The sequence below is a fragment of the Aethalodelphis obliquidens genome, unplaced genomic scaffold (assembly GCF_003676395.1).
Source record: "Aethalodelphis obliquidens isolate GAN/ISIS:26980383/991018 unplaced genomic scaffold, ASM367639v1 scaffold63, whole genome shotgun sequence".
Classification (NCBI taxonomy): Eukaryota; Metazoa; Chordata; class Mammalia; order Artiodactyla; family Delphinidae; genus Aethalodelphis; species Aethalodelphis obliquidens.
The window spans coordinates 3,139,558-3,161,627 of NW_020838007.1; the positions used below are offsets into that span (position 1 = coordinate 3,139,558).

A 22,070-nucleotide genomic window follows, 5' to 3' on the forward strand; every position below is an offset into this window, starting at 1 on the left:
CATCCTTTCTTTCCTCCCATCAAACTTTTCCATAGTTTTCAATAATCATCTTCTCCATTTCCTCACCACCAGTGCTAGTCATCCTTTCCTACTCAGCTTCTGTTCATTCCCTAACCACACAGATGGTTTCATGAAATTCCTCCACTATCTATTTTATCATATTTCACCTTTAATAGTAACATGCCCACATAGTTCTAAATGCAGAAGGCATAGGTACATTCTGCTTCAATAAAGAGTTCTTAGGGCTTCCCTGGTGGCAAAGCGGTATGCAGGGGACGCGGGTTCATGCCCCGGTCCAGGAAGATCCCACATGCCATGGAGTGGCTGGGCCTGTGAGCCATGGCCACTGAGCCTGCGCGTCCAGAGCCTGTGCTCCGCAATGGGAGAGGCCACAAGAGAGGCCCACGTACCGCAAAAAAAAAGAGTTCTTAGAAATTAACCAAAAGACGTAACAGAATACAATACTGCAAGTCTCCCTCATCACTGGTCCCACTTCCCACACCTCCAGAAGCAACCAACATATGCAGCACCCCGTGAAACCCCTCACTAGTTGAGAACCTACTGACCTTTGAGTTCTACAAGTAGCTAGGGAGCCCTGTAATTAGTTTCTTTTTTTTTAATCTTTCCACTGTATGTATTTACAAATATGTATGTCTTTCCTTCTTCCACCTCTTTATGCAAATGTCGGAATAAGATTTTAAATAATTTATTTTGGTGATCTTTCCCTTACCAGTACCTAAAGAGCTCCGTTTCCTTTTATTACGGCCACAGGGTACCCCCTCGTATAGATGTACCTTATCTAATTAGTTCCTGTTTTGTACATCCACGTTGCTTCCAACCTTCTGTGATGATGAACAATGTACACACACATCCTATATATCTGTGCAGGTGTAGCTGAAGAATAGTTCCCAGGGGAACTGACTTTTAATTTCCTTTTCTATAAGCTGTTTACACCCTTTGCCCAGTTCTACACTGAGTAGTTGGTCTTTTTCTTGTTTATTAGCACAATTTACATATTTGGGAAATGGGCCCTCACTCTGTAATATGAATTGCAAATTTTTTTCTCAGCTTCATCACTAACTTTTAAAAACTTTTTACCAAAGTATAATATACATTAAAAAGTGTACATAAGTGTGCAACTCAATGAATTCTCACAATCTGAACACATCTGTGTTGCCAGATCAACACCCCAGATCAAGAAAGAAAACATGCCAGCACCCAAAACGCCCCCTGAGCTTGCCTCCTGTCATGGCATGCCAACCCGAGGGTAGCCACTATCCTTGCTTCTTACTCCACAGAGCTGGCTACATACACGGCATATATTGCTAGTCAGCCTTATCTCATTCAACATGTTTGTGAAATTCATCACGCTGCCGCAAGTAGCTACACATCCTTCATTCCCATTGCTACACAGCATTCCAAAGTAGGTATAAACACAATCCATTCCAAGGTCAATGGGAATTTGGGAGTTTCTAGTTTGAGACTAATACACATAGTGCTGCTACAAACATTTTAGTGTATGTCTTTTGGTGAATATATACACCCTGAACACTAGGTATATACTTGGGTGTAGAATTATTGGGTCATAAACTATGAAGTTCGTAAAGTTCACCTTCATAAGATACTGCCAAACAAGTTCCAAATGGTTTTATCAATTCACACTCTCACCAGCAACACATGAAAATTCCACAACTGATGACTTTTCAAGTGACAGGGTCCCTAACCAGTGTCCAGCCTGTGCCTACTGTCCTTTGTAAATCAAGATATCACTGACAACTATACCTTAACCTCCAATTTCTGACTCATATTTCCAACTACTGAATATCCCCACCTCAAACCACAATCATCCAAAATTTTACCATGTCTTCTGATTTTTCCCATCTCAGTTAATGGTACTGCCATTTTCTCAAAATAACTTAGACCCCAAACCCCCATCTTTACTTACCTCTCTACTATCCGCTGAAATCCAGTCACCAAATCCTAGCAATTTTATCTCCACGTCCCTCATGAGCTATTTTCTTCTCATTCTCACTGTGACACCCCGATTTCTACAACACCCTAAGGAACCTACCATTTAACCGACCATCGAGGCCAGAGGGAGACTCACAAAGCAAGCTGGACAAGCATCTTCAGAGGCTCCCAAGTGCCCACCAGGCACGGCTCAGCATGCAGTCCAGCCCCACCCGATCCCTGGCCCAGTCTTACCACTCTGGCTTCATCTCACCATGTCGCGTTACTCTCCCCTTCCCATGTCTTGCCGTAAATGCCAGCCACGCTGGGTTATTTACCATTCTCAAGACACGCCCATGCTTCCTCATCTCATCCTCTTTCTTTGGGTTTTCTATCCACTTGGAACTTCTCATGCCCAAAATATTTACCTGTTGAAACTCTACCTCAAAATCCACTTCCTATATAAAATCCTCTGCTACCCACTCATGCAAAAGTTATTCCTCCTCTCAACTCCAAACGATGCTGTTGTTCTGTATTCTCATCTTATCCCTCTTAGCTGATGGACAGTTTCCTAAGGGCTGGAAACATGCCTTATCGACTGATCTCTGTACTTCCACATCAATGGACATTAGGAACAGCTTAGTACAAGCAGCTGTTAGAGTAACTTCTTCCTCTGGCACCTTCTGAGCCTATTAAAAATAAGACTGAGGGGGGCTTCCCTGGTGGTGCAGTGGTTGAGAGTCCGCCTGCCGATGCAAGGGACACGGGTTTGTGCTCCGGTCTGGGAAGATCCCACATGCCACGGAGCGGCTGGGCCCGTGAGCCATGGCCGCTGAGCCTGCGCGTCCGGAGCCTGTGCTCCACAACGGGAGAGGCCACAACAGTGAGAGGCCCACGTACCACAAAAAAAAAAAAGAAAAGTACGACTGGGCTTGACAGGCTCCTTGTTGTCTTTCCTCATTCCGGGTTTAAAGGCGCTCAGGCCCTAGAGGCCTCAGTGGCACAGCAAATGTCCACAGGCCAAGGCTCACAATGCTGTGCGTTCTGCAGCGTTTTCCTTTCACGGTCAGAGATTCTGCTAATTAACAAATCTAACTGAGGTTCCTAATGCTCTCATCCTCTGAGATTTCATTTATCTTTCTCGACACTTTTCTCCCGTTTCTTCATTACTGAGCTTTTACTCTAAAATGGATTGGCTTTTGGAACTGCCCATTTATCAGAATAGTTCTTTTGTTCAAGACAATTTATAAAGTGAGAAAGTAAAGCCTAAGGTGCTACTAACTGCAACACACATGCTCTAAAGTGACTCACTGTCCTTACTTAGGGAAAGGCTCGGCTCAGTCCAGTGATTAGCAATGACTGACTCAAGCCTCTGTTCCTAGAGAAACAAGTGAAGTGCTAAGTACGTATCCAGAAGGGATTTGATGTGGCCGACCAAGATGTACATGGTAATCTCAGAACACCGTCAGAAAATGAAAATGGTTCAGAGCAGAGGCTATCAATACACTTACAGCCAGATCTGAAGTCTTCATTCATCTCATCACTTAGAGACACATTTACATCTTGTTCTTTATCAAAAGCTGTGTAATAGGCAAGATCAGTGACCCATCTGCCCTCCTCATTCTGATAGACCACACTCTGTGATAGATCCGTTTCTAGAAAATAAAATTCCAGAGACATCCAATGACACATGCAACAAATAAAATGATAGAATATTCTTAATTTTATTTAGTTGACTTATCTTAGTTATCAACAGTACTGAAATCTGCCCAAAACTAATTAAAGGAAAATCCATTTCCCCAAAAGAAAAGTATCTCTCTGATGGTGAAAAATCCAGCCTTAATCACAGTAAAAGTCCATCATGGAGGAGAGGGAGGAAGGAAAAGATGACTAATAGTTAGAAAGGCACATTTCCACCAGATCTGTGAGTAAAGACACCATTTTTTAATCCACAGAACACTTAAATATTTTAATATGAAAGATTAAGGAAGTTTCACTTGGAAATATATCCTATTCAAAATGTGTATAAGCATTTTTACATACTTCTTACTTTTATTTTGGAAAAAAAAAAAGGCCCACTTACGGTCCTTGCTCTTTCCAACGGATTCATAACATTCACACGTTTGCCTTTCACTAGTGGGTGACCACAGAGCGTCAGCGGAATTAAATGCATTGTCACTAACAGACTTCAAAGATGCTACATCCACATTTTTTTGAATGGACACTTGAGGCATCTCAGTGTCTAAAAATCTATCCACAGGCAAAACTGTTTCTGAGTCTGACGCCAAATGCTTATTTTGATGAGGAGATCCTGCATCCAGCTTTAAAGGGTCTATCAATCCAAAATCACCTTTACTGGCATTTGTGTCGTGAAAGTAAACCGGGTTAAGTTTCGCATTAGCAGCCCTGAGAGTCTTCGCCAGAACTTCTTCTCTTCCGCTTTCCTTTAAAAATTAAATAACAGACCAGAAATAAGTTTTGTTTTTCATAACTCGTTCCAAAACAACCAAAAAAGTTATACAGTTGACATAATATATTTATTCTAGAAAGGAACAGACTACACAATATTCTTCCAGACTATATGTGGACCAATCGTAAGGAACTTACCAAAACCAAAATTCAAAATGTGGTCATGGCAAACACACACCAACAGATTCAGATACCAAAAGTGGGGACAATATGCTCACTACAGCACAGGATGTTAGAAATGTCAGTTTAACTTTTGTAATTATCACTGAAAGTCTCTAAAAGGATGGGAAGACCATCAGTGTGGCCAGACTCATAAAATTAATATTATTAACAGACTCTGAAAACACAAATATTAATAACTTTAAGTTATTTTTATTTTATTTATTCATTCATTCATTTTTGGCTGCGCAGGCTCTTCGTTGTGGTGCATAGGTTTCTCTAGTTGCAGCACGCGGGCTTAGCTGTGGTATGTGGGATCTTAGTTCCCTGACCGGGGATCACACCCGGGCCCACTGCATTGGGACCATGAAGTCGTAACCACTGGACCACCAGGTAAGTCCCTTAATAACTTTTAATAGGAGTAAAACAGCAAATACTACAAACAACCCTGAAGAGTTCAAGAACAACTGCCTCAAACACGGCAGATTAAGCCAGTGCCTCAAAACCACGCTCTCCAACATACCTTCCCAAAGGGCACTGCTCACTCTTTCCTAAAATAACAACTGCTGAAAGGGACTTGCATGCCCACAACCCTCTTCTCAGACACTCAGCCACCACTATCTCAAGTGCCAATGAAGCCTTAAAACAGCAGTCTTTTCTGCTATAAGATGTATTAACAACAAAAACAGCCTCATAGGCAAGGTTTTTCAAAGTTAGGATACTAAAAGGAGGTAGTTCTATATAAAAGACAAGACACAGACTTTGAAATAAGATCATACATTTAAATTCCAGTGCCACCATTTATTAACCGGGTGATTTTGCAACAACGTTATACAAAAAATAAACAATCTCTACCTTATCTCAAAATAAAACTCCAGATGACTTAAAGATTTACATGTAAAAGTACTAGGAGGAAATACAGATGGATAGTTTTATATTCTTCAGTGAATAATATCTTCGTAGTATAAAATTTCTGTGGGTTAAATTGAATCTCCCAAAAAAGATGTGTCCAAGTCTTACCCCCAGGTGATACCTGCAAATTGCGACCTTATTCAGAAACAGGGTCTTTGCAGATGCAATTAAGTTAAAGATCTTGAGATCATCTTGGATTTGGGGCAGGCCTTAAACCCCATGAGGAAGACCTCAGAGGGACACAGAGAGAGAGGGACAGGCCACATGAAAATGGAGGTGGATACTGGAGTGACGCTGCCCTGAACTAAGGAACACCAGAGCCCCAGAGGCTGCAAGAGGCAGGAAGGAGCCTCTGGTGGGAGCTTAGCCCTTTCAACACCTTGTTTTCAGACTCTGGCCTCAAGAATTGTGAGAAAATAAATTTCTGTTGTTTTAAGCTAGCAAAATTCTGGTAATTTGTTCTGGCAGGCCTAGGAAACTAACAAAAACACTAAAGCCTGAAATACATGAGGACCAGGAAAGGGAGACCCTGTGAGGACGCAGGGAGAAGCTGCCGTCTCCAGGCCAAGGAGAGAAGCCTCAGGAGGAACCAGCCCTGCCCACACCTAGATCCGGACTCCCAGCCTCCAGAACTGTGAGGAGATATATGTCTCCTGTCCGAGCCAAAAATCAAAATAAAAAAATAAAGATCAAAATATCTCCTTAACACAGAAAGCTTATAAAAACAAGAGTTAAAATACGAATATCCCAATAGAAAAAAAGACAAAGGAGACAAAGAACTGACATTTAAATTAGACAACTATTTTTCACATAGGATACTAACAAAGACTAAAAAGAACCAGAACATAGGAAACCAGCTCTCTCCTCTGCAAAGCACCTGAAAACACTGAATAAAGAATGCAGACAATCCATGTGCTCTGCAGGCCAACAGGGCGAAGCTACCACCTGTGGGACTGTGACTGACCATGGCCATGCGACAACCCTCCCAGGTGGAGGCAGAGGAAACCTGAAGTGAAGCCACTGGTTGGTGACCAATTCCAGGTAAGGGTTTCCTACGGAGCAGAGCAGCTCCCTCGCTGCTATTGAAAGTCACAAGGGTTTGTCCAAAAAAAAGCGGAGGGGGGCGAGTCGGGGGTATACAGCTGCTCTGATAGTTTTGAAACCTCAACACAAAATAGGTCTCTGTTGGGACTTCCCTGGTGGTCCAGTGGCTAGAACTCCGCGCTCCCGATGCAGGGGGCCCAGGTTCGATCCCTGGTCAGAGAACTACATTCCACATGCTGCAACTAAGAGTTCCCATGCTGCAACTAAAGATCCCAAGTGCCACAACTAGAGATCCCACATGCTGCAAGGAAGATCCCACACGCAGCAACAACAAAGACCCGGCACACCCAAATAAATAAATTAAAAAAAATAAAAATAGGTCTCTGTCTACACTTGGACAGTGTAACTCAGCAAAACTTGAGAGTTAGGAAATGTGAGGAGAAGGGGAAAAATAAAAGCAATCCAAAGGTCTCTTAGGAGGTGGGGTTTCAGGAGGAGGCAATGAAAGTAACTGAAATCCCACAGACTACTTCCTGATAACAAAGGGGGTCAAGGAGGCATCTGGCCAACACCATATTCATCAAGATGGTCCAACAGCATCACCAACAGGAGACAAGTGGGCTGACAGGCCTCCCAATGGGACACAGAGTATACAACAATGCTTATGTTTAGAGTCAATCTGTTCAAGGGGAAAATGTTCAATCTAATCAGGAGGAGGAAAGCAGTCAGCTATATCTACCATATGGGTCATTTTATAAAACAACAGGCCTAGATTTTACAAAAAGTTTAATGACATGAAAGAACTCCAAGTCATGGCAACCAAATACAAGTGTAATCCCTGATTAAAGCCTGGATCAAAAACAACAAAAGTAAAGGACATTTGGAGACAAGTGGATAAATTTGAATATGAACTGTATATTAATTTAAATCACAATATCAAAGTTAGATAAGAGAATTGTGATTATGTAGGAAAAAGTCCTTATTCACAGGAGGTAAATGCAGATGTATTAGGGTGAAATGTCATAATATCTGCAACTTACTTTAAAAAATAAATTTATTTTATTTATTTAGTTTTGGCTGTGTTGGGTCCTTGTTGCTGTGCATGGGCTTTCCACAGCCGTGGCAAGCGGGGGCCACTTCCTGCTGCGGCGCCCAGGCTTCTCACCGTGGTGCCCTCCCGTTGTGGAGCACGCGCTCCAGGCGCGCGGGCTTCAGCCGTTGTGGCACACGGGCTCTAGGGCGCAGGCTCAGCAGCTGTGGCACACAGGCCCAGTTGCTCCGCGGCATGTGGGATCTTCCCAGACCAGGGCTCGAACCCATGTCCCCTGCATTGGCAGGAGGACTCCCAACCACTGTGCCACTAGGGAAGCCCTGCAACTTACTTTTAAATGACTCAGTAAAAAAGTACTTATGGAGGGACAAAGAAAACACAAAGATGGCAAAAAAAATGTTCACAACTGGCTAATCTGGACAAGAGTATACAGATGTTCAGTGCACCATTCTTTTAATTTTTCTATAGGTGAGGGAAAGGTAAGCAGTAGCAGGAAAGGACAGGAAAGGTATTTCTCATCAGTTTGTATCTGGGGAAAACAGAATCCAAAGAAAACCAAAAGCTTAAGTTTTATTAATATCCATTGAGTCCAGTAATGATTTTCTAATGTCAAATTTCTGAAAAACCAGAAAGTTTGGAATATACCTGACTAGGATCACTTGCAGGTAACTTAAAATAATTTTCTGAAGATTCCTGTCCTTCTAGGCCTTCATACATCATTCCGGGAATTGCCAGTTGCTCAAAATAAGCCTCCAAATGATCATCATAAAACTCTTCATCATCGATATCATCATCTAATTGGTAAAATGGAGGAGAAAATAGGACAGGCTTTAAAGTAGTGACTGAACTGTAAATAATATATAATCAAAAAGGTTGATAAAACACATGGGTCAATAGTCTACATGATTTTGCCTTAACATTTGACATGAAAAAAACCATTGTAATTTCAGTCTATAAGTCATCATGAGCATTCTAATATAAACTAATATTTAACCTTCATTGAGAAGACAGCACAGAAGCAAGTCCTGGCATACATCAAAAGTTAGAATATAGTAAGTGTGGCAATGGAAAAGGGCAGATTATTCAGAAAGTACTGTGGCAAGTGAGTCAAAAAAGAAAAGATAAGCCTGCCATAGAAGTAAAACCAAATTCCAGGTGAATTAATAATTAATTGTAAAATGAAACCTCAAACAGTATCTGATCTTGAAAATGAAGAAACAAAGAAAGATATAACAAAGCTGAATACTCACAGATATGATAAAAATTTTTTCCACCTCCACTAAAACCAAAAAGTTGCAAATAGACAAATAAAACAATAATGGCAGTGCTTTTCATTGTTCTAACACCCAGCCGGGCAAGGGAGGACAAAATTAGAACACTCAATCACTTATAACAGTATTGTAAGCCTTTTCAAGAGGATAATTTTCCAATCATCTCTGAGAATCTAGCCTACTAAAACAAGGATCTGCATAAATTCAGGTCAACAATTCCTCATCAACAATTCCATAATCTAAAAATACCTAAAAACTAGCAGCAAAACCTGCCCTGATTTTATAGCTTCTATCTATCCCACTTGGCTCACCAGCCTGGCCTTCAAAGCCATGTATAATTTGGTCTCTGCCTATTTTCTGGGTTTATTCCCCAATTCATAGTCCTACAGGTGCTATAAACCTGCCACACAAAAGCACTGGCTATTCTCCAAACATGGTCTATATGCCCCACCTTAGTGTCTTTGCTGAAGCTGTTCCTGCTTTTTGAATGTACTTCTCTTCTGGTATCTACATTAGGGCCTATCACGGGCCTCCTTTTCAAGAAGGAAGAATTGTATCCTCTTTCAATAAAGCCTCACAGATACCTTCCTCAGTCAGAATTAACTTGTCACCCTCCTATGACTCCCACACAACTTGTACCGTTGAGATACACTTCTCACAATCGGAGGTCAACTATGCGTCTCTCTTGCCACATGCAGTCCTTTCAGAGAGCAGGGGCTAAATAGTTCACTGTCCCCTAATTTCTTAACACAGTGCTTTATACTTTATACCTTAATGATACTCAACTGAGGGATAAGCATAATCCTATCAGGATTGCTATAGAGAAATAAGTCTAAAATCCCATCACTTAACACAAGTGGCCACTTGAGTGCTCGTAAGTAAGAGGTAAAGGAGAAGGCAGAGAAACAAAAAGGTGCATAATAACTACGGCAACAAAGCAGCAGAGATACGTGGAGTGGCAAGGTCAGGACAAGGAAAACACCAGTTGAGCTTTGTGATGCTACCAGAAGAATCTTCCAAGCTGGCAAGTGACATCAGTTTCTCATTTTCTAGGAAACTAGTATGGCTTAAGTCATTGTTTGGATTCCTCTCTTCAAAATGTTTTCCAGCATCAGGAACAACAACCTATAAGAAATAAAACTGCAATGAGAGCAGCACACTCACTACTGTGAAGACCACAGCACAGGCTGCAGAAAGGCCCATCAACGTGCTCAAGGTCTGTGGTTCACAGTTCAGGCAATGAAGGGCTAGCTGTTTTACACATATTAATAACTTTCTTCCTGCCCCCATGTCACCCACCTCCCTTGACCCACCCAATGAGACATCCTTAAAGTTCAAGGTTTCACACTGTGTGCACACGCTCAAAGGACCTGGTAATATAGTTCGTGTACTAACGCACAAATGAACTGGGGCAGCTCAAGGCCTGGACAGGAGGTGCAGGTAACAGCAAAGCTGGACTCTGCAGCCCACCCTGGGCAGTGGACGTCCCTGCTCCAACTAGGGGCCACAAGGCACATGGCAGTTTGCTAGGACACTTCAAGGCCCAGAATAAAATGTGAAGTTCCTCAAGTGTCAATCTTATTTCACCATCATATTAAATATATATCAAATAATACCATCTCAAGAATTAGACTGCAAAATGCGCACTAACATTTTGGGAAAAAACACGGGCTCTCAACCCATTTACACACTTGTAGAGCACAGTGCTGAGTTATGCACTCAGTTTGGACAATCGCTGCCATGGCTGCCAGGACAGCTCATGCTAAACCCAAGGCCAATGCAGTGGTGGCCCCACTGGTCTAGGTTATCTAGTGTATTTATTTTCCCCCTGCTCTTACTTCTTCACCTTTTGTATCAAGTATCTCATGTGTCTATACTTGTCTTCCTGCTTTCTAGTTTTATGGTCCTTCTCTTTGTTATCAATGATTTCTAATACTTTTAGGAAGTTAATTCTTCAACCATCCTAGGGAAATAAAATTACGTATCACAGAAAAAGTTATGATCTCTCTCTTAGAAACCATTTTTCTCAGTGTTCAAGAAATCAAGCCTTCTGACTGAATTTCAAGTTGACTACACCTGAAGTTCCTCTAAAAAGCATCACCCACATATGTAAGTTACTAGTGGTTACATAGAGGAAGCAAGTGTACAGAGCAGGGGTCAATAAACGTTCTCTGCAAAGGGCCAGACAGTAAACATTTCAGGGTCTGCTAGCCATGCAGTCTCTGTCACAACTTCTCAACTCAGCTGTTGTGGCACAAAAGCAGCCATAAACAATAAAGAAACAAATGGACACGGCTACTTTCCGATAAAACTTCACAAAAACAGGCAGCAGGTTGGATGTGGGCAATGAGCTAGAGTGTGCCAGCCCCTGGCACACGGAAACAACTCTTACTTTAGACCTCTTTTAATCATTTTACAAAATAATGTTAAAAATTCTTACGAAAGTAAAATGAAATAAAAATTGCATTTCCTTTTTTTAAGTTTAAAAGTATCAATACTTGGTTCATACTTTATAAACAACTCTCATGAGACGGTTTATGTTGAACACAAACTGCTTATCTGCTCAGTGCCTGTCCTCTGAGGAGCCCTTCTCTTTTCACTTCATGTGGTCCGGGGGGTGAGGTGTGGGTGGTTTCAGTCACATCCCTCTATCTATGCACATATATGCACTGATGCACACGCATGCACACACACACAGAAGTGGACGTAGGGTCCAGCCTCATAAATCAGAGTTTTATCCCAACCCATCCGTTGGCACAGTGATTTACAGAGGGGAGGATGGACCCAAGTGAGCGCATTAGAATTGTGCTTTTTTTTTTTTTCATGTTCTTGTTTTTTTGATCACAACACTTGGGTTGCCTACAAATGAATTCAGCTTCCCTATCATTCAACAGATTATCAAGTGCCAGCTATGTGCTGGACACTCAGGATGCAACACACGAAACAAAGAGAAACCCTCACTCCACAGAACCAACATTCCAGAGGAGTCGGCGTGGAGTGAAGCAGAGTAGAGGTGCAGACAGCCCTGGAGACACAGGAAGCCCCAGACCAGCCCTACTGTCAGCTTCCCGGTTACTCATAGCAGTAAGGTGGATTTCTCCTATTTACAAATAGAAGACTTCTAGGTAATATTAATACTACTTCATTCATATTTGTGAAGTAGGTACTTTCACTCTCCTAATACTAGAAATTGATAACATATAAAAGATTACCTTGTTCTCCTTATTCATCCAGGATCGTGAACAAAAATCAATAGGCGAGTCTGTTAAAGTAAACAAAAACAAAAACTAAGACCAAATTATTAATATTTTATCAACTAAATGCCCAATAACACTCAAAAATAGCAAATTAATGAACTATACATTTTTTCCCTTTTAATAGAATAGAGCACTTTTAAATGATGGTATAGGAGCCCATCACTGGTCAGTTAAATTAAAAACCTGTTAGGGTGGGGAAGCTTAAAAAATTATACATATGCCAAAAACACCTGAATAGGAATCTGCCAAGGCTTTAAAGCTAACTTCTGCTTTACAGAGGATGTGGGGAAGAGAGAAGAAAAATGACACCATGAGTGATCAAACAGACAATGCCAAACAGCAGGACAGCTCCAGAATGACAGACCTAAGAGACACCACGACAGATGGAGCAAAATACAATGGAACCCTCCTTGGACCCCAATCCAAGCAAACCAACCAAGATAATTAGTAAACTGAATATGGGCCAGAGTACTATATGATAATAACAGAATTGTTGGTTAACAGTATTAACATCACTATGGTTATGTAGGAAAATGCCCGTATTTTTACGGGCAAATGCCCATATTTGCAAGCTAAAATATGTAGGAATAAAATGATGTCTGGAATTTTTTAATATCAGGAAAAAAGGTAATAGAAAAACAGAAGAGATTAAGCAAGTGTGACAAATCTTATACTAACTGAAACTGTGAGAGAGGTATATGGGGAAGTTTTTTTTTAACTGATATAAAACTTACATACCATAAAATCACCCTTTTAAAGTATACAATTCAGTGGGTTTTAGTATATTTACAAAGCTGTTCAACCATTATCACTAATTCCACAATATTTTCATCATACCAGAAAGAAATCCTGTACCCATAAACAGTTACTCCCCATTCTCCCTGCCCCCCAGGCCCTAGCACCACTAATCTACTTTGTGTCAGTGGACTTGCCTGTTCTGTACCTACAGATTCACCTTCAGATAAATGGATAAATGGATTCACCTTCAGATAAATGTGGCTTTCTGAGTCTGTCTTCTTTCACTCAGCATGCTTTCAAGGGTCATCCTATTACAACAGGTATCAGTACTTCACTCCTTTTTATGGCTGAACAACACTCCACTGTATGGACATACTGCATTTTATTTATCCATATATCAGCTGATGGCGATCTGAGTTGTCTCCACTTTCTGGCTACTCTGACTAATGCTGCTATGAACATTCATGTACACAAGTTTTAGTGTTGACACACGTTTTCATTTCTCTTAGGTGTATGCCTAGGACTTGCTGAGTCATAGGGTAATGCTACGTTTAATGTTTTGAGGAACCGTCAAACTATCTTCCACAGCAGCAGCACCATTTTACATCCCGACGAGCAATGGATGAGCGTCACAGTTTCCAACCAATACTTGCTATTTCCCATCTCCTTGCTTCTAGTAATTCCAGTGGGTGTGAATTGATCTCCCCTGGTTTTGAATTTCCCTGATGATTACAGCTGTTGGGCATCTTCTCATGTGTCTATTGGCCATCTGTACAACTTCTTTATAGAAATGTCTACTGAACAGCCTCTGCCATTTACAGTACTGGGTTATTTGTCTTTTTATTGAGCTATAACACTTCTGTACATATTCTGGATGCTGCTCCCTGATCATATACATATGATTTGCAAACATATTCTCCCATCTTTGGGTTGTCTTTTCACTGTCTCAAAAGTGTCTTTTGAAGCACAGAAGTTTTCAATTTTGAATAAGCCCAATTTGTCTTACTTTCTTTCATTTCTTGTGTGAGGAGTTAATCTAGTCTACTTTCATACATATACATTTTTCATCAAGAGAAATACAAACATCCCGTAAAAATTTTAACTTAGGAACAAAAATGACTGCTGACAAGAATACAAAGTAATTGGTAGGGGAAATATGACAGGTGTATTAGAAACAGCCTCCTTGTCTTGAACATGAAGTGTGCTGTGACCATCAGACAGCATGGTTTCCACAGGAAAGGAGATTTCAGCTTAATCAGTATGGATAATTAAGAGATTGATTAAGAGATCCTTTCCTATAAAAGTATTATAAACATGGTATTAATAGGTAAGTGCCAAACCAAAGCATTTTCAGTTTATAGTATCATAGTTTAAGATAAACACTGGTCCAAAGACCAAAAAATAAGAAAGGAGATTAAAACTGTACGATATCACTTATATGTGGAATCTAAAAAATACAACAAACTAATGAATATAACAAAAAAGAAGCAGACTCACAGACAGAGAAAAAAACTAGTGGTTACCGGTGGGGAGAGAGGAAGGGGAGGGGCATTACAGGAGTAGGGGATTAAGAGGAACAAACTATTAGGTATAAAATAAGCTACAAAAATATATTGTACAACATGGGGAATATAGCCAATATTTATAATATTTTATAATAAATGGAGTATAACCTTTAAAAATTGTGAATCACCATACTACACACCTGTAACTTCTGTAATTTTGTACATCAACTATACTTCAATTATAAAAAGATTTTTAAAAAGGAAATTAAAATATATACAATAAGGAATGATTTCTAATAGTTTAATACCTTGCTCCTGCTCCAGTGGTGAAATCCCATCAGAAGGATCTTGGCTCTGAAAAGGTTTTGCAGCTCTAACATGCTCCTCTTCCGTTCTTCCTCTATCACTTTGAAAAGCTGACTCTTTGAGGACAGCACCTGACAAATGTCGACCTTCTGTCTGATTCTTTTTCTTAGAGATAGAACTTTTAAATTAGGAAACAGAATAATAATGAAATATTAGTTATCTTAGGTGTATCTATAAAATATCCTTTAATCAGTTATTTCTTAAAAAGAAAAAATGGATAGAGTGAAAAGAAACATTTCTGGGACCAGCCAGGCGTCCTACGAACAATACCATCATTTTGGGTCCAGTGATGTACATCTACCGAAGTCAAATATATTGCTACTCTGCCTCTCAAGTGATAAGAGGCAGAGTTTTCTTCTTTCCCAAGTAAGTATCTGTGAATCTACCACATCTAGAGAAAACCTCGGCTTTTCAAAAAACAAGACAGACTTAAAGGATACTACTGTATATTTGCCAAATAGCTACTGCTCGGAACTACAAACGCTTTGAAGCTGTACTTTAGCCGCTGCCACTGTTCTATCATCATCTTCCATTTGCCTCTGTTGTTTCTATGGATGGAAAGGTTCTTCCTTAAAGGCAACTTTCCACCCAACCTACTGCAAAAGCTCTTGAGTCTGTCCCCGCTCACCACAGCCATTTCACCAGCAGATGGAACTTCAGGAAAAAGCTGCTAAATGCAACAAATTCATCATGTGACAAACCCAGGGCCAGACTTCAATCTGGCCAGGATGAATTAAATGAAAATGGCTCTTACACAGACTCCAAGTCCTAACCCTCTGCCCCTGAGGCAAACTCTAACTTTCCTCCCAGTTTCTCTACCTCTTTATTGCGGCTGTAATACACAGAGAGTCAATCACTTAATCCAAAGGTGCATATGCAGGCAGGTATAGGAAAGCTTCACCCCAATCAAACAGAAGTAAGTAAAACAGAGGGCAGAGGGGACTTCCCTGGTGGCGCAGTGGTTAAGAATCCGCCTGCCAATGCAGGGGACACAGGTTCAAGCCCAGGCCCAGGAAGATGCCACATGCCGCACAATAACTAAGCCCGTGTGCCACAACTACTGAGCCTGTGCTCTAGAGTGCATGAGCCACAACTACTGAATCCATGTGCCACAACTACTGAGCCTGTGCTATAGCACCTGCGAGCCACAACTACTGAGCCCGTGCGCCTACAGCCCATGCTCCGCAATAAGAAAAGCCACTGCAATGAGAAGCCCGCGCACCGCAATGAAGAGTAGCCCCTGCTCGCCACAACTAGAGGAAGCCCGCGCAAAGCAACTGAAGACCCAACGCATCCAAAAATAAAATAAATTAATTAATTTTTTTAAAAAAACAAAAGACAAAAGCCAGGGGCGGGTGGAAAGGCTATAAATGGATACAAAGTCACGTGGTAGAGGAAACAGAAAAAGAGGTGTGGTGGGGTGGTACACAGCAAAGGAAACGACAGGATGAAAAGGCAGCCTACTGAATGGGAGAAGATATGTCAGTCATATACCTAATAAGGGACTAACTTCCAAAATATACAAAGAACTCATACAACTCAATAGCAAAAACACAAACAACCTGATTAAAAAATGGGCTAAAGACCTGAATAGACATTTTTCCAAAGACATGGAGCTGGCCAACAGGTACATGAAAAGATGCTCAACACTGCTAATCACCAGGGAAATGCAAATCAAAACCACAATGACGGACTACCCTGGTGGCACAATGGTTAAGAATCTGCCTGCCAATGCAGGGGACACGAGTTCGAGCCCTGGTCTGGGAAGATCCCACATGCTGCGGAGCAACTAAGCCTGTGAGCCACAACTACTGAGCCTGCACTCTAGAGCCCGTGCTCTGCAACAAGAGAAGTCACCAAAATAAGAAGCCCGCGCGCCACAACGAAGAGTAGCCCCCGCTCGCCGCAACTAGAGAAAAAGCCCATGCACAGCAAAGAAGACCCGACGCAGCCAATAGATAAATAATTAAAAATAAATAAATAAATAAAACCACAATGAGTATCACCTCACACCTGTCAGAATGGCTATCATCAAAAAGACAACAAACAGCAAGTGTTGATGAGGATGTGGAGAAAAGGGAACCCTCCTACACTGTTGTGGGAATGTAAATTGGTGCAGCCGCTATAGAAAACAGCAAGAAGGTTCCTCAAAAAATTAAAAATAGAACTACTATATGATACAGCAATTCCACTCCTGGGTATTTATCCAAAAATGAAAACACTAACTGGAAAAGATACATGCACCTCTATGTTCACTGGAGCACTATTTACAATTGCCAAGATATGGAAGCAACCTAAGTGCCCATCAACAGATGAACAAGGAAAATGTAGTGTGTGTGTGTGTGTGTGTGTGTGTGTGTGTGTGTGTGTGTGTACACACACAATGGAATAGCACTTGGCCATAAAAAAAATGAAATCTTGTCATTCACAACAGATGAATCTAGAGGGTATTAAGCTTAGTGAAGTAAGTCAGACAGAGAAAGATAGATACTGTACGATCTTGTTTATAAGTGGAATCTAAAAACACACAAACAAAAAAACCAAGCTCATAGATACAGAGAGCAAACTGGTGGTTCCCAGAGGCAGGGGTGGGGGGAGAAATGGGTAAAGGGGGAAAAAAGGTATAAACTTCCAGTTATAACATAAGTCCTGAAGGATGTAATGTACAGCATGGTGACTGTAGTTAATACTGTATTGTACATTTGAAAGTTGCTAAGAGAGTAGATCTTAAAAGCTCTCCTCACAAGAAAAAAAATTTTTTTGTAACTCCATAAGGTGACATGTTAACGAGACATATGGTGGTGACATTTCCCAAATGTATACCAACATCAAATTAAGCTGTACACCTAAAACTAATATAATGTTACATGTCAATTATATCGCAAATAAATAAATAAAATGAGAAGATGAGGAAACAAAAAGACAATAAAGGTCTCTATGTAACATATTTTTAAGAAAAGGGGTGGTGGTGGGGGAAGCAAGATGGTAAAATGAAATAAAGAAGTCAGGACATTTAGTTAATTTTCATATCTTAAACCTCCCCCTGCCACTCCCCACCCCTCGAAAGACATGTAGTGTGACCATTAAAACTTTAGGACAACAGAGACAGTTGAGGGCACTCTAAATTAACCACCACAATCACTCCCCCTCAAAACTCGACTTCCTCAAACCTACAGCTATCATTGTTTTTACTGGCCCATCAACATTTTTCAAATTAAATCTTAAGCAAAAGTCTTTCAGGCAACCATCCCAGACAGCCCTCCACTTCTGCTCCCCAACCCACCCACGTACATCAGCAGTGCCAACACGACCCTGTGCACCCAGGAAGAAGGCTCTTCTCCAGATTAAGGCCTAAGAAACGCCTGTGCAGAGTGGAGTGGCCAAGAACACCACCACACTGAACACCTGGCACTTACCAAAGACGCCAGCCTGCCCGCCAGGCTGTGTGCTCCCCACCTCTGATCTCTGTTCCTCCACTCCTCTCCTCTCCTCTCCTCTCCCCTCCTCTCCTCCACCTACCGGCCCCTTGAGAACCCGCCTTCCCAAGTGGTCATCATGCTTACAGTCTTGCTTCCCAGCAGTCTATTCTTCACTGGTAGCCAGAGGGGGCTAATCATATCAGAGTTGAGATGGAACCCTTGGTGGGTTTCCCACCTCACCCGGAGTCAGAAGCTTTGCCCACCCCATGCTCCTTCCTGCTCATGGACACACCAGGGATGCTCTCACTCAGTGCCCTCCCGCTGCTGCACCCTCCTCCTCCTGAGGCCAACTGGGCTGACTATCTCCTTCAAGTCTCTGCTCTGAACTCACACCTCCTCAAGGAGACTCACAATGACAACACCTTTCATCCCTCCTAACTTCCCTCCTTACCATGTTCTGTTTTTTCCTATCACTTTTTCTCTTCTAATATACTGTAAAACTGGTGTATTTTGGTGTCTTTTTGTGTAATGTCTGTTTTGTCCACTGCTATTTCCCAAGCCCTTGGAGAGGTAGCTGGCACACAGCAGGCACTCAGTCAAAAACACATGTTGACTGAAATTGAAACTGTGATTAACAATCTTCTAACAAACAAAAGCCCAGGACCAGATGGCTCCACAGGCGAATTCTATCAAACTTTTAGAGAAAAGCTAACACCTATGCTTCCCAAACTCTTCCAAAATACAGCAAAGGGAGGAACACTCCCAAACTCATTATACGAGGCCACCATCACCCTGATACCAAAACCAGATGAAGATCTCACAAAAAAGAAAACTACAGGCCAATATCGCTGATGAACATAGATGCAAAAGTCCTGAACAAAATACTAGCAAACAGAATCCAACAGCACATTAAAAGGATCATACACCATGATCAAGTGGGGTTTATCCCAGGAATGCAAGGATTCTTCAATATATGCAAGTCAATCAATGTGATACACCATATTAACAAATTGAAGGAGAAAAACCATATGATGATCTCAACAGATCAGGAAAGAGCTTTTGACAAAATTCAATACCCATTTATGATAAAAACTTTCCAGAAATTAGGCATAGAGGGAACCTACCTCAACATAATAAGGGTCATATATGACAAACCCACAGCCAACATCATTCTCAATGGTGAAAAACTAAAACCATTTCCTCTAAGATCAGGAACAAGACAAGGTTGCCACTCTCACCACTGTAATTCAACATAGTTTTGGAAGTTTTAGCCACAGCAATCAGAGAAGAAAAAGAAAAACAAGGAATACAAATTGGAAAAGAAGAAGTAAAACTGTCACTGCAGATGACGTAATACTATACACAAAGAACCCTACAGATGCTACCAGAAAACTACTAATCAATTAATTTGGTAGAGTAGCAGGATGCAAAATTAATGCACAGAAATCTCCTGCATTCTTACACACTAATGATGAAAAATCTGAAAGTGAAATTAAGGAAACACTCCCATTGCAACAAAAAGAATAAAACACCTAGGAATAAACCTACCTAAGGAGACAAAAGACCTGTATGCAGAAAACTAAAAGACACTGATGAAAGAAATTAAAGATGATACAAACAGATGGAGAGTTATACTATGCCCTTGGATTGGAAGAATCAACATTGTGAAAATGACTATACTACCCAAAACAATCTACAGATTCAATGCAATCCCTATCAAACCACCAATGGCATTTTTCACAGAACTAGAACAAAAAATTGCACAATTTGCATGGAAACACAAAGATCCCGAATAGCCAAAACAATCTTGAGAAAGAAAAACAGAACTGGAGGAATCAGGCTCCCGGACTTCAGACTATACTACAAAGCTACAGTAATCAAGACAGTATGGTACTGGCACAAAAACAGAAATAAAGATCAATGGAACAGGACAGAAAGCCCAGAGATAAACCCACGCACCTATGGTCACCTTATCTGTGATAAAGGAGGCAAGAATAGACAATGGAGAAAAGACAGCCCCCTCAATAAGTGGTGCTGGGAAAACTGGACAGCTACATGTAAAAGAATGAAATTAGAACACTCCCTAACACCATACACAAAAATAAACTCCAAATGGATTAAAGACCTAAAGCAAAGGAGACCATAAACAAGACAAAAAGACAGCCCTCAGAATGGGAGAAAATATTGGCAAATGAAGCAACTGACAAAAGGTTAATCTCCAAAATATACATGCAGCTCAATATCAAAAAAAACCAACAACCCAATCCAAAAATGGACAGAAGACCTAAACAGACATTTCTCCAATGAAGATATACAGATTGCCAACAAACACATGAAAGGATGCTCAACATCACTAATCATTAGACAAATGCAAATCAAAACTACAATGAGGTATTACCTCACACCAGTCAAAATGGCCATCATCAAAAAATCTACAAACAATAAATGCTGGAGAGGGTGTGAACCCTCTTGCACTGTTGGTGGGAATGTAAATTGATACAGCCATTATGAAGAACAGTATGGAGGTTCCTTAAAAAACTAAAAATAAAACTACCATATGACCCAGAAATCCCATTACTGGGCATATACCCTGAGAAAACCATAATTCAAAAAGAGTCATGTACCACAACGTTCACTGCAGCTCTATCTACAATAGCCAGGACATGGAAGCAACCTAAGTGTCCATCGACAGACGAATGGATAAAGAAGATGTGGCACATATACACAATGGAATATTACTCAGCCATAAAAAGAAACAAAACTGAGTTACTTGTAGTGAGGTGGATGGACCTAGAGTCTGTCATACAGAGTGAAGTAAGTCAGAAAGAGAAAAACAAATACCGTATGCTAACACATATATACGGAATCTAAAAAAAAAAAATGGTTCTAATGAACCTAGGGGCAGGACAGGAATAAAGACACAGATGTAGAGACTGGACTTGAGGACATGGGGAGAGGGAAGGGTAAGCTGGGACGAAGTGAGAGAGTAGCACTGACATATATACACTACCAAATGTAAAATAGATAGCTAGTAGGAAGCAGCTGCATGGCTCAAGGAGATCAGCTTGGTACTTCACGACCACCTAGAGGGGTGGGATAAGAGGGTGGGAGGGAGATGCAAGAGGGAGGGGATATGGGGATATACATATGCATATAGCTGATTCATTTTGTTATACAGCAGAAACTAACACAACACTGTAAAGCAATTATACTCCAATAAAGATGTTAAAAATAAATAAAACGAAAACAAAAAACACACGTTGAGAAAATGAATACACAGAGTTAACAACTTTAACATACAGAAAGTGCTTATATCTAAACGTCATCAAGAGGTAATTCACAACAAAAATATAAGTAATGAATAAACATTAAATTATGTTCGATCCCATAAATCCTCGATTATGAATTCAAACAGAATACTTTAAGACTGCCTGTAATACCGCCATCGAGACATAACCACCATTTACATTTTGGTGTAAAGCCTTCCAGACTTTCTTCTATTCACTTAGGCATGTGTATAAATTCTTTTACTTCTAAAATTGAGGATCAGGGGCTTCCCTGGTGGCATAGTGGTTAAGAATCTGCCTGTTAATGCAAGAGACATGGGTTTGAGCCCTCGTTGGGGAAGATCCCACATGCCGCAGAGCAACTAAGTCCGTGTGCCACAACTACTGAGGCTGTGCTTTAGAGCCCGCGAACCACAACTACTGAAGTCCGTGCACCTAGAGCCCATGCTCCGCAACAAGAGAAGACACCACAATGAGAAGCCCATGCACCACAAAGAAGAGTAGCCCCCACTCGCTGAAACTAAAGAAAGCCCAGCAACAAGGACCCAATGAAGGAAGGAGGGAGAGAGGGAGGGAGGGAGGGAGGGAAGGAGGAAGAAAGGAAGAAAGAAAAAAAAGGAAGAAATTAATTAATTAAAAATT

General features: G+C 41.0%; 1 protein-coding gene across 7 annotated transcripts in view; it reads right to left on the reverse strand.

Moving 5' to 3' along the window:
* Window positions 1-22,070, reverse strand: part of CEP192 (centrosomal protein 192) — a 93,480-nt gene that overhangs the window by 63,509 nt on the left and 7,901 nt on the right. For all 7 annotated transcript variants that reach the window (XM_027088634.1, XM_027088633.1, XM_027088631.1 and 4 more), the window contains 6 exons: window positions 14,665-14,840; window positions 12,069-12,118; window positions 9,861-9,981; window positions 8,231-8,379; window positions 4,034-4,394; window positions 3,462-3,605 (listed from right to left, as the gene is read on the reverse strand). In XM_027088634.1, coding sequence (XP_026944435.1) covers window positions 3,462-3,605; window positions 4,034-4,394; window positions 8,231-8,379; window positions 9,861-9,981; window positions 12,069-12,118; window positions 14,665-14,840 — 1,001 coding nt within the window. The remainder of the gene's footprint in view (window positions 1-3,461; window positions 3,606-4,033; window positions 4,395-8,230; window positions 8,380-9,860; window positions 9,982-12,068; window positions 12,119-14,664; window positions 14,841-22,070) is intronic.